The 13,814-nt window shown below is 32.7% G+C and overlaps 1 protein-coding gene across 1 annotated transcript in view; it reads right to left on the reverse strand.

Moving 5' to 3' along the window:
* Positions 1 to 2,082: 2,082 nt before the first annotated feature.
* The window catches only part of SP4 (Sp4 transcription factor), a 129,741-nt gene continuing 118,009 nt past the window's right edge, over positions 2,083 to 13,814 (reverse strand). Inside the window, exon 6 of the mRNA XM_077122213.1 lies at positions 2,083 to 6,885. Within this exon, the coding sequence (XP_076978328.1) occupies positions 6,638 to 6,885 (248 nt within the window). The 3' untranslated portion in view covers positions 2,083 to 6,637. The remainder of the gene's footprint in view (positions 6,886 to 13,814) is intronic.

The raw sequence follows: 13,814 nt of genomic DNA on the forward strand, positions 1-13,814 counted from the left end.
AAAGGTTAATACCCACATTTGGGTATGTCATCTCCGTGGACATAAGTTTCCAACCTACATTACTGAATAGGGATTAAAAGAAATGGCTACCTCCACAAGATGATCAGGATTAAAACATAGCTTTTCCAGGACATATAATCCTCTCAAGCCAGCACAGTGCCCCAAACTAGTTTACAGAGAAGACAGATTGTTTGAGAAAAGCATATGGGTTGAACTAGGGAATTCCCACTGAAATTTTTCTTTTTTTTTTTATGGCTGAGATTTAATTTTTTTAATTAATTGGTGCCCATTTTCAATGTGTTTCAGCATTGGTCCAGCTGGGAAATATTCTGTCCCCCCCTCTTTTTGGCTAACTTATAATTAATAACTTCTCTCATTGAATACCATGTGCCAGGTACTTGATACAGTTACGTGATCTTCCTGACAAACTTAAGAGTCATTATCATTCCTATCTTGTAAATGAGGAAGAGGGAAGTGTAGAAAGGTTAGGTAACTTGTCCAAGATTGTGTGGCTAGTAAGTGGCAGAGACCCTGACTCCTTGGGTGATTGTTACACCTCTTTCCTATTAGCAGGTCAACACTCTACCTTATAATCAGGCACTAACGAGCCAAAAGCTTGGCTTATAGGGCCCTACAGGATCTTCTGCCATATCCCTACCCCTTACCTCTCTGACATTCTTTCCTCTTTGCCCCTCTAGACTACTGTGCTTCATGGACTATGCTCCTGCCTCTGGTCTCATCCCTTCAGTATGTAACTTAATAACTTCCCCATACTCGCCCCAGCAATTCTTGCTTCCTTACTTAGTTGTGCTTAACGTAAGTGAAGCCTTCCTGACTACTCTAATTACAACTGTAGCCCCAGCACTCTTAATCATTTTTATCCTACTTTTTCTCCCTTATCCTTAACACTTTCTAGTTTGCATGAACTTGTACGAAGGCAGGGATTTTTTGTGTTCTTCTTGGTGTCTCTAATACCTGGAATAATGTCTGGCATAAATTAGACAAATTAGTATTTATTGAGTGAAGACTCAAAATATGAACCGATTAAAATTGATTATCAGGTCCTGTAGCAAATTAATGTCCAGGCTAGCCCAAGCTTAAAAGAAATATAAAGGCTAGATAAAAATGTAGTTTCTTGAAAATTATTGATACAGTTCTTTATTTAGAACTTGTTTTAGTCCATGTATATGCTTTTAGGCATAGCTCTAGTTTCTTGGGGTTTTTCTTTCAGCAGCTTTAAAAAAAAAAATAGCTGTACGTGTCCCTGAAGTCTGAACTTCTCAAATTCAACCCAAACAGATTATATTGACCTTAAGTGTTACACATAGGATATATATTCATCATTTTCTATAGAAATGCATTCATTAAAATATAGGGAACAGAAACATTTGTGAATTGCGTTTCCATTGAACAAAGATTGTAAACAGTGCCATGGTTATGCAAAGGGATTACTCTTAATTTGAGGGAAAATATAGTATTTTTAATATACCCTCAGACAAAATTTTTACTTAACTGTTACCCAACTTTTCTGGTTGTCTTCAAGTATCTGTACTTAGCTGTGGGCAGAATAGTGATAACATGATTCAACAAGAAAATACTTTTGTTCAAAGAGTTTTGTTCAAAGATTTTATATTGCTACAGTCTAACACAATGTATGTACTATCAATTCAAATCCTTGTCGTAAAGAGTTGCTTTATTCAATATACATATATATAAATTATTTTTCTGAGCCAAGGTATCACAAATAGCACATTGAACATTTTTTTCCTTTTAGAAATGAAAACAGCATTGTTAAAATTTTGGTCTAGTAACCCTTCTAGAAGAAATTATCCCAGCATTTGCTCAACTACTACTTTACACAAAAACTAAAGTTTACAATATATATATAGATATGCATTTTTTTTTTTTTTTTGCATGGGCAGGCACCGGGAAGTGAACCCGGGTCTCTGGCATGGCAGGTGAGAATTCTGCCACTGTGCTATCGTCGCACTGCCCTACGATATTTTTTTAAAAACGGCTTCCGCTTGAGATTATTCTCAGGTATCCAAAAATAAGTTATTTCATTGCCACCTGCTACTAAGAGGAAACCTACGCTAATTAGAAAATCTTAAAAGAACGGAAATACATGCATTAAAATCCTAACGCACAATTAGAAGTTAGTTGTGTGTTTATTAAACAGACATTAATTCTCGGGCAGTAATTGCAAGAATACATTATTCAGATTCATGAAGAACAAAATGTTTTATGTTTCTTGCAAATATCTGAAGATATTACACCCTTTTAATTAAGCAAACAATGTACACTGAATATAATCTTTTTCCTGATAGCCTGAATTCATTATTATGAACATCACTGGGAATCATACCATATAAAAGCAAAATGTTGCTGTTAGCACGGCTTCAACTTTCCTAGCTTATTACACCAATGGTTTTATGTCAACAATCTATGATAAAGTAGAAACCATTACTTTTACGACATTTTCTTTGCAGTCCAGTCTTGTTCATAGTTGTTTATATGGTCAAAGTTCCTAGAACTTCAAGAACCAGATTATTACCCAAATATAAAAAATTAGAAAACATTATTAAACTTTATTTTTCTAATTGGACTACCCTCTTTTATACAGTATCATCCTGATGTTTCTAAACATATCAATTTTTCATGCAATTAAAACATACATCTTTACTTTTGAACAAACCTTTTGAAAACTTTTATGTCTTCCTTTCTGTTTCTTGATTCAGACTCCCCTCATTATGAACACCTATAATATAACCATGCCCTTAGGGCTTTGCTGTACAAGGTTATCTACCTATACTCTACATATCCCGATTATTACAAATATAAACTATGTTTCTTTGAGTGTGCCAGAGTATTTTTCCCTGTTGCCTAAGGCATTCCTCCCCCAGTCTCAAACACATATATACACAAGGCACTTTGCTGTGTGGGCTGGGAAATCTGATAACTGAAGTTGTTACAATAATGAATTCATCATGTCAGTAAGGTTCTGCAAGGATTCTCCCAGGAGGAAAAGGCAACAGCTTTTACTTATAGACTTCTGTGGCCTATATCACTTCTTAGTGTTTCTATGTGTTTACATAAAATTCTAGTTGTGTTTTCATTTTTAGACCAATTTCCTAACACCTATTGCTCAAAAATATTTAAGCAAAAAATGTTTCTAAATCAGATTTCAATTTCCATAAATGTTAGGTGCAATGGCTACAAATTAACTTTAAATTTGAACTGGTGTTCTTTGGTGGTATGTTCAGAGAAAGGGTAAACATCTTAATATCAGGAATCATGAAGGGTTGCCAATATGTTTACTAATGAGAAACATTTACGTTCCAGTGTTCATTTGTGATAAGAGGGTTGATAGTTCAATTTATTGCTGCTTTACATTATACACAATTAAATGAAGAAACATGTTAAACTCAAGGGAATTTTTAATAGGTTACTTGCAATTGCTATTGCAGGCAACAACTTGTACATGATTTTATTTCCAAATCCACAAAAAACAAATTTTATACAAATCAGCACTGTAAAAATGTCAATTACAGCCCCAGAGGCTTTGCTGGCAGAATAATTGTCTAAATTCTAGAATATGGGGAAACAATTTTTTTCTGGATTCATCTTTTTTTTTCCATTTTTGTTTTTTTTTTTACAAAAAAATTTACAAGTGAAATGTTACTACAAAACTTTTTATAAGGAATTTCTGCAAAACATTTACATTTTACCATCAACTATTTCTTTTTTAAAATCATTATGTAGATTTAATACCCAATGCTGCACATCAATTTATGTGGGATGACAACTTAGTGACATGCATAAAAAAACACCACAAGGCATTAAAATGAAGACTTAAATACAAATATTGTTGCAATAAAACAGTTATAAAATTGAAAAATAGGACCTAAACATCATGCTTATCTAAGTTTGACAAATTAACTTTTTCTCCTAGATTACACACTTTTATTACTGCTCTCATGAGAGTGTGATAAATAATGACTTAACATCAAGTTCTAATGTAATCAGCAACACATACACAAACCTAACCAAAGAAAGTATACTGTAAGAAAAAACTATTCTAACACTGGAGTTCTACCATGATAAATACACAGCTTTGCACTGATAATTACAATAAAGAAAAGTTTTACAACAGTGGCAAAGGGAATGAAGAGTGAAATGCCATTAACCAAGACTCTACTGCACATCTGTGCCCTATTACTTATAACAGCTATATCCCACTGAGTCAAATAAAGGACACTGAAATTTACGATTCTTGTAAGACAGAAAAGTGGATTCAGAATGGTATGCAGAACAGACTGTCAAAATATTTCTAATTCCAGTGGTGAAAATGTGCACCTGCTAAAACAAATTAATAAATTTTATATGCTATAAAGCTATCCAGATTCAGTATGATAAATTTATAATAGGCCTCATTGTTGATTAAAAAATAACTCCATTTCTGATCAGCATACACAAGTATGCATTAAAACTGGTTCATGAATAATGGTGCAGAGTGCTTATACTTGGTATTAACAACAACAACAACAAAAAGCCACTCTGAGGAAACATGATTAAAACATTAAGAAAGTTTCTTTGCATAAAAAAATTTATAGCACTGATTGTGTAGCATAATGCTAGATAAAATATATATTTGATGTTTCAGCTCCTATATAATAAAATTAATCAACACTACCAAATCCTCCTCTGTACCAAACAAAACAACAAATTGATTTTGATGTTTTAAAGCCAGATATATCAGTTAAGAGTACATTAAATAAAATATACAAAACAATTTACAAAATCCAACTAAAATTTTAAAGACTTTGTTACAAGTCTACAAAAGCTTTAAGAAACTTGAAATTTATAACCACAGTGTAAAATTTTTTTTTCCTTTAATCTCAAAGCTTTTTTATACAAACTGAAAGCACAAAAGACCTTCAGTTTTATATAACGCTACAAAGGGCTGGCCTAAAGTATACATAGTGTAAACAGTGATCGTTACAGTATTTCTCCTTCATCAAAAATACATAAAACATCACAACTATGGAAGAGAATTCACATGAGTAGTAATTTTCCTGAAATAATAGAGAATGCACAAGAAAACATGTACTTCTATTCAAACAGCCCTCAAACTAATAATGTTAGACTGAGCAGGTAAAAAAAAACTTAGCTTCCAAATGGTCAATTCCATTAATTCTGATTCTTTGTAAATACTTTTTAAAACATGAAGTATCTTACTAATGTTTAAGCTATCGGTATAATCCAAAACTTTTATATGAAATTTTGGCCATCTTTCCTAATAAACCCTTTCCTATAAGACCTTTGAATAAACAATGATATACATTTTTCCCTTTAGTCACTTATTTGCCTGAAAATTATTCTAATTTTAAAAAATAACTTTTGCTTCATAATATCAAATCTATTATATATTTGGTAGGCTGTCTTTTTAGGATTCATTCATTGACTATTTTTATAATATAAAGACATTACTGTGCTATAAATTCCCTATCGACCTTCTAACAGTACTAGAAATAAAATGGGATTGGCCATTTGATTCCCACTGCCTGCCCATGTGAAAAAGGAAGGGATTGGTCAATTTTTAGTAGCGAGGAATAAGAAAATTGCATGTAGTTATAATTTTCAACTGGCCTTAAACTAAAGTGTGATAATTCTTTCTTTGGCTACCAAGTCCAAGCATAAAGAATTCTGCACATTGTCAACATAACTCATATTTACAGAACATGAAATTACAGAATGATTTATACTCTATGCAAATATTTCCAATATAAACATTTAAAGTGAACTTTGTGGTTCAATATAATCAAATCTAACTTAAAAATTTTCCATGTTAAGTTGCCTCATTTTATTTTTCTGAGGTTCTTATGAGTTCTGTTTTAACAGTTTTCTTCCAGCATTTTCCTAAGGTTTCAATCTACGATTTAACCTAAGCTTTAGTTCTAAGTTCCTCTTATGTCTCCAGATGGAGAAAGTAATCGGGCTTCACTGATTGTCTGCGTACACACTACTATAATGTAGTGGTAATAAAGATCTGAGATTCATCTCAGATTACTTTCTTGGAACTTACTTTCAGCTGTTGAAGAATTGCTAACATTTAGAAAAGATGGCCAAAACTGTTTTCAATTGATTTTCCAAAAATCAAGCTAAGGAAATACAGCATTATCCCTATTGTCAGTTAATTGTATTTATGTACTATAGAGAAAAAGAAATATGCATAAATTATTACTGAGTGAATTTATAAAAGTACTTTCAAAGAAAACAAGTCCAATTAAGGTCCAGCTTGCAAACTACTGAGGTCTGTCTTTTTAAACATGTTAACACATGATGTTAAGAGAGGGGGAAGATTCAGTTAACAGTTATATGATATATTTCCAATAACTACAACTCACAGCACGGAGGGAAATACTTTTTCATCTGTTTCCAGTACATCAGTTTTCTCTTTGTATTTTTCAAAAATTCAACACTTCACGTGTTGACCCACAACCTTGGAATACTTAAAGAAGCCAAGAATGAAAACATGATTTCCTACTCTGTAACCTACTTGACCAGCCCATTTCCAGATTTTCAACGGTGTGTAAACTTAAGTGCAGCACTAGAGGTCTCTCTATAAAATAACTTTTCAGAATTCTTCCATGTTGGTTGAAACATTAGGAGTTGCTGGGTTTGAATCTTGAGAAATGGCTGCGACTGTAACAATTCTCGGGGAGCCAAGCACCTCTGTAACAGATGAGTCCAGTTCTCCCGAAGTAACAATGGCAAGAGCTGTCCCACCACCTTTCTTATTTTGATGTGTTTTAACATGTTTGGAGAGATGATCACTCCGCATAAACCTTTTAGAACATTCTGGACATTCAAATCGCTTTTCACCTAAATGGAAAAATAAAAAATGAAATTATTCACATTTTATTTATAATTTTACAAAATGAATCTTCTGTGTTCTGCCCCAAATAGGAAATAAAGGCTGGAGTAATTAAAATAACCACTTGAAAATCTCTTTCAGATATAACAATATACATGTTTAAGGCTTATGTCTGCCTTTTAAAACTACTACCTGGGTTTTAGTTTTAGTCCCTAGAGGTATGAAATATCTTAGAACCATTAAAAAAAAATGCTGTAATAATTTAATAATGTATTGAGTTCCTTCAAAAAGCAAGAATGAGAGGCAGGCACATACTGTATTTCAAAAGCAATAGAGTTTTTAGATTTCACAGAATAAGACTGAAAGTTTTGTTATGCAAAATAATCCTTAAATTAGCTTTTGTTAAGATATTTCATATTCCTAGTAGAACTAATTATTTTTATGCTTTTGAATAAAAACTATCCATTTTCTATATTAAGTTAAAGGAAAAAGCCATTTCATTTTTGTGTATAATGGATGGAGCATGTAACAATTTGCTTAATTTGTATATTCTGATTTTTACAATGGATAAATCACATTAGCTTTGGTCCTTCCATCTAAAATTGTTAGTTAGAGGAATGAAATATTTCTCCAGTCTGAAAACGGGGGATAAAAACCTGGATTAAAAATTCTGTTTGAATGATTTCTTTTCTTGACCTTGCTATGACTTACCGACAGAAAATCTATATGCTCAAATTTGTCCATGTCAGATATTTTTCCCCTTTTTTTATGTTTGTTTTTTTAAATAATTACATTTGCAGTCTCTTAAAGAACTTTAATTCTTTCATGGTGTTGAAAAATTAAATAAAATGACAGATGCTTAAAACCTCCAACAACATTCAAAATAAATGCAATGGAGCTTTAAGGTAACATGACTGAGTTTTATCTTAAGTTGACACTTAAGATAAAGGCAAAAAATTAAACTAAACATTTGAGGATCAATCTCAAACTCTTTTACCTTTAAAGTTTGTTTCAAAAGAATAATTTTCATCTTACAAATTTTAAACCTGGAAGAAATCAAAGATTTTAATCAACACTTTCATTTTATAGTGAATAATTTGAGGCTCAGATATTAATTTGCTTAGGAACTAGAAAACTTATTAAGGGTCAGAGCAGGATTTATGGTATTTAACTTCTACTCAGAACTCTTTATGTACATCACCAGAGGGTATCTAGAGACATCCATTCCTATATAGCAACAATGGCTGCAAATTATCAGGAAGAAATCAGGTGGTGATAGTTTGAAGACATAAGATCATGAATTAAGCACACAACCCCGTTAACTGTATATAGTGATTATTTAATACATATGTGCTAACTGATTGCTTATGAAGTCATTTTGAAACAAATATTTGTTATAATTATTTTATGATTATAATATTTGTACCCTTTTTATAATTAATGTGTTTAATTTTCAAATTGTTGATGACAGCTACTGCGGTAGGCCAAATGTGCCCCCCACCAAATATATTCATTCCCTACTCCCTAGAATCTGTGAATTATTACATTACTCTGTAAAAGGAACTTCTGCAATATATAACAATATAAGGACAATATTCTGAGTTATTTAATGGGCCCAATCTAATCATATGAGTTCTTAAAAGAAGAGAACTTTCTTCAGCTGGAATTGGAATTGGTAAAGTCAGAGAGATTAGAAGTAAGAGAGATACTTGACCTGCTGTTGCTTTAGTGGGCCACAGGGAAAGCATGAGAATGTGGGCAACCTCCAGGAGCAAAGACTGACTCCTAGCTGAAAGACAGCAAGGAAAACGGGATCCAAGTTCTACAAGCAAAAGGAACTGAATTTGGCCAACAATCTTAATTAGTCTGCAAATGGATTCTTCCCCAGAGCCTATCAACACCTTGGTTTTATCTCTGTGAGACCTTAAACAGAGAACCTAGACAAACCCACCCAGACTTCTGGCCTGAAGAAACAGTGAGATAATAAATTTGTGTTGTTTTAAGCCAATATACTTGTGGTAATTTGTTATGGCAGCAACAGAAAAATAATAAAGTTACATAAGAAATAACCTTGAAAAAATAAAAGCCAAATAAGAAAGTAAATTGCATCTGACCTATTATATGGGTGAAGATGTATTAAATACCCTCATTACAAGTATCCAAAACATGTCAACAGAAAATTCCAAATATTATTTCTTTATGAAAACCCTGAGAATATAACCCAAACAATTTTTGTCTAATAAACTGAATTGAAAATTTGCTTATGTCTAGATTAAGACAATGCTGTACTATATCACCTATTAAAATAAGTTACTTTTAAAAAAGGATTTAAGATGATTCATATTTTAAAACTACATTAGGCTACTTCTTAGCATGATACATTTAATAATTTCCCTTGGAAAAATTTTGCTAAGATATTCAATGGCATCATGAATTTAAAGGAATGCATGGAATAAAGATCTTTTAAGCTTTATATATATGAAGTACCCATCAACAGCCAGTTATCTTGCTGTCTTGGTTCCACCTTATAATCTAGTTTTCAAAATGTTACCCTCATTTTGTAATGTTATGTAACTTACAAAATATGGTTTACTTATACCATTTTAAAGTCTGTCGTTTAACAGCATACCTCCATATTTATAAGTAAAAATTAATTTCAAGAAGAAACTAGGGAACATTTAAAAATGTCTGGCATTGTTATAGTAAGTGATACATACAAACTTTGCCCAATGAATGAAATCTATCATATGGCCACGTATAGCTTATGTACAGTTTCTTAATGAAAACAAGATTACAACATTACCGAAATAATCTTTTAACTTGTTTTAAGAACCTAATTTATTTAAACTAAGAGATGTGTAGTACCTGCAGAGCTCTGTACTCCCCCTACAACTTCAATCTAACAGTTCCTCCTGAAATTTCTTCCTTCCCAACCCAGTTTAGCTATGTAATTGAGCATTTCCAGGAGTAAAATGTGCTCCTCTGTAAATGTAATGAGAAAACTGGGGCAAAAATTGTCAAAATCAACCTTTTCAGAATGTTATAAATGAACAAAAGATTGCAGCAATCTGGGTAATTTTATTCAGGAAAAACAGCTGACTCTCAAAACAGTAAGCGTGTGGTATTTTAACTTACCTACTCCCACAGCCACCACTACCCAGCTCTGTGGTAGCCTTGAAAAACAGCAGCACACTTTCCCAGTGAGCCTAGAAGCCACCAGAGGGAGGGGAACAAAGTTGCAGGTCTTTCAAAATGTCATTCTGAAAGAAGTATCATTATTTGACCTGTCTGGTGGTTCCCTGGAAGACCCCACATACAAGGTTGCATTTCATTTGAGAGGTATGAAAAGCCTTCTCTCCCAAGGGAGCAGGAGAAGATGTATTATCAAAAACAATTAGAGGACAATGTTTTAAATTCATGGCTGCTTAAGGCTGTGGATAATAGCTGGCGCAAATAACAGACTAATAAAAATGCTTAAAAAGAAAACCTGGGAAATGGGATGCACATAGACATTCCTAGGAATACAGAAGCTCAGCGTTAGGGCTGTAAGCCTGCTAACGAAAGAGCTAAGAAAGCCCTGAGCTCTCAAATCTGCCTAATTTTAAAGTGCTGGACAAGCAAGAAGTTAAGGCTAAAACAGAATTATCAACGAACAACTGGCTGAGGGTTGAAGGTGTGCCCCAAACATACACAAAGCCCCATAGCACAGAGAGAAATTATCTGGTTCCAGGTATTTAAAGAACACTCAGTCCAATTATCAGCTTACAACTAAACTGAGCAGAGACTTCAGTAAACACACATGATAAGGAATAAATTCAGAAAAGTCACTAAAGAGAAATGACTACAACAAGCAGCAACAACAAACCTGGGAAGGGGAAGAATTTGTGTTGTCATATGTATAATTGTCAAACAAAGAATGCAAAGAAACAGGAGATATGATCTATATACATGGGCGTGGAGATGGATGGGGGAGTGGAGGCAATAAATAAAAAACTGTTACCGAGGAAGGTAAGATGTTGGACTCACTTCAAATCAGCTTAGCTATTTAAAATACATTCAAAGATCTAAAGGAAACCATGTTTAAAGAACTAAAGGGAAATATGAGAACAACGTTCCACAACAAGAGAAGACCAACAAAGAGATAGAAAAACATAGATATTCTGGAGTTAGGTATAATAACTGAAATGAAAAATTCACTAGTAGGCTACGTCAGCAGAGATGAGTAGGCAGAAGAAAGAATCAGCAATTTAAAGATAGGTTCACTGAGATTATCTGGACTGACAGAAAGAAAGAAGAAAAGAATGAAGAAAAATGAACAGAGCTGCAGAAACCTCTAGGATACCAGGTACGCTAAGAACAATGAATGGGAAGAGGCCCAGAAGAAAAGGACAGAAAAATATTGAAAAAACAAATTTGGAATATGTCTCAAATTTTATGAAAACCATTAGTCTATACATCCAAGAAGCTCACCAAGTTCCAAGGAGGTTAAAAGGCAAAGAGAGCTACACCAAGACTCATCATAAACAAACCGTAAAAAATCAAAAGCAAAGACAAAAATCAGAAATTAGCAAGAAAGAAGTGATTCATCATGTACAATAAAAATAACAGCTGATTTCTCATCAGAAACCATGGAGCCCAGAAAGTACTGGAATGGCATATTCAAATTGCTAAAAGAAAATTTTAACCAAAAACAATATATCCAGCAAAACTATCACTCAAAAAATCAGGAGACAGTATTAATTTTTGGACTGTGGGAGGATGGCAGAGTAAAGAACTCCAGAAATCAATCCCCCTCCACCCCCCACAAACAACTACTGATTTGACAGGAATTGTCTGACCTGGAGCCTAATGGTCCACATCCAGGGAGGAGCAGGACAAAGTGGCAGGTAAATGGGGTAAACAGTGATCAGCTTCTGCCATTCAAGGAAATCTGTCATATCACTAGATGGATACAAACTTAAGGGACAGCTCAGGGATTGAATATGAAAGTTAAAACTTAAAGAAGGAGGAAGTAATAGCCCATACAGGAAAACAAGATGAAAATCCAGAAACCATTAACATAGAAGACCAGACTTTGGACTTACCAGACAGATTTAAAAATTATGATTCTCAAGGAGATAAAGGAAAACATGGAGAAATAACTAAATAATGTGAGGAAAATAATGAATGAATAATATGGGAATCTCCTTGAGATTTTCAATAGCAACCAAAAAGAAATAAATAACACAAGAACTGAAGTGAAAAATTCATGGTTTCAACCATGTTCAAGCTCAATGTTTCAAAAACTAAAGGGAAATATGAGAAAAATATCTTACCAAAAAGAGAGGACAAATAAAAAGATGGAAATTATTTGAAAAAAGAAACATACAAATATACAAATTCTGGAGTTCAGTAAAATAACTGACAATGTTCTTAGGTATCTATTGCCTGTTATTAAAATATCAACTCCAATTTCATTTTAATTAGTCTTTGCTATATATTTCCTGTCCTTTTCCTTTTAACTTGTCTGTATGGTAATATTTAAAAAGTTTTTTTTTTTTGTAGAAAGTATATAGCTAGATCTCTTTTAAAATATGCAATCTGATAATCTCTTTTAACTGGTAATGTTAGACTATTTATGTTTAAAGTAATTATTGATTTGATAAGATTTAAGGCTGTCATTTTATTGCTTGTTTCTGTTTTGCCCTTTGTTTTCTTAGTTTTGTTTCCCCCTTTTCCTTTCTTTTGGATTATTTTAATATTGTTTAGTATTTTACTTCAATTTCTCCCCCTCCTCTGTAATTTAACTATGTTACTATTTTTTGTGGTTGATTTGGGGATTGCAATATACATATCTAACTTTTCACAATGTACATACCAACTTCTCTATTTTCTCAGAAGTTTTTCAGCCACATAAGGATTCTTTACCTTCCCTTCCCACCTGGTATTATAGTTGCCATGTGTATTATATTTAAATATATTGAAAATCCACTAGACAATGTTGAAGATTTTATTTTAAATAATCAAATATTTTACAGAATGTAAGCAAAGGAAAAATATTCTGCTATATTTACCCACATATTTACCATTTCTGTTACTTTCCTTCATTCTTAAAATCCAAGTTTCCCTCTGATTATCACTTCCTTTCAGCCTAAAGAACAACTTTTATCACTTCTTCTGGAGATCTGCTGACAACAATTTTTTTAGTTTTCTTTCATTGGACATTACTTTTATTTTTACTTTGGTGCTAAATAATATTTTCAATGGATATAAAAATTTGTTCACAGTTATTTTATTTTTGCACTTTAAGAATATTGTTCCAATATTTGGTCGTCTCCACTATTTCTGAGAATAAATCTGCCATCATTAGAATGATTGTACCAGTAAAAGTAATATGTCATTCTCTTCAAGTTCCTTCAAGATTTTTTCTAGATTTTTTATTTTAAGCAGATAGATGTGTTTAGACACAGTTTTCTTTCAGTTTCTGTTTAGGATTCAAAGAGGTTCTTGAATCTGTATCTTTGTCCTTCACCTAATATGGGAGTTTCATCTATTTTTTATTTGAGTTTTCTTCTACATCAATCTCTTTCTCCTCTCCTTCTGGAACTCGAACAGCACAAATTTTAGATCTTTTATTATTGTCCAACTAGCCCCTGAGAGTCAGTTCATTTATTTTCCCAATCTTTTTTCTTTCTGTTTTCCATTGTATATAATTTTTATTGACCTACATGCACATCTATAGACTCTGTTATCTCTATTCAGCTACTGAGCACTTGGGCTCAACTTTGCTTTCACTTTAGATGTTGTATTTTTCAGTTCTAGAGTTTTTGTTTCATTCTGCCTTTTCATTCATTTTATGTTTTTCCCATGGTTCATGGCTATGACAGCTGTGTTAAAAGCCTCTGTCATAATTTCAACATTTGGGTTATCTCAATATTTGTTGATAGTCTCTACCCTT

The sequence above is a fragment of the Tamandua tetradactyla genome, chromosome 1 (assembly GCF_023851605.1).
Source record: "Tamandua tetradactyla isolate mTamTet1 chromosome 1, mTamTet1.pri, whole genome shotgun sequence".
Classification (NCBI taxonomy): domain Eukaryota; kingdom Metazoa; phylum Chordata; class Mammalia; order Pilosa; family Myrmecophagidae; genus Tamandua; species Tamandua tetradactyla.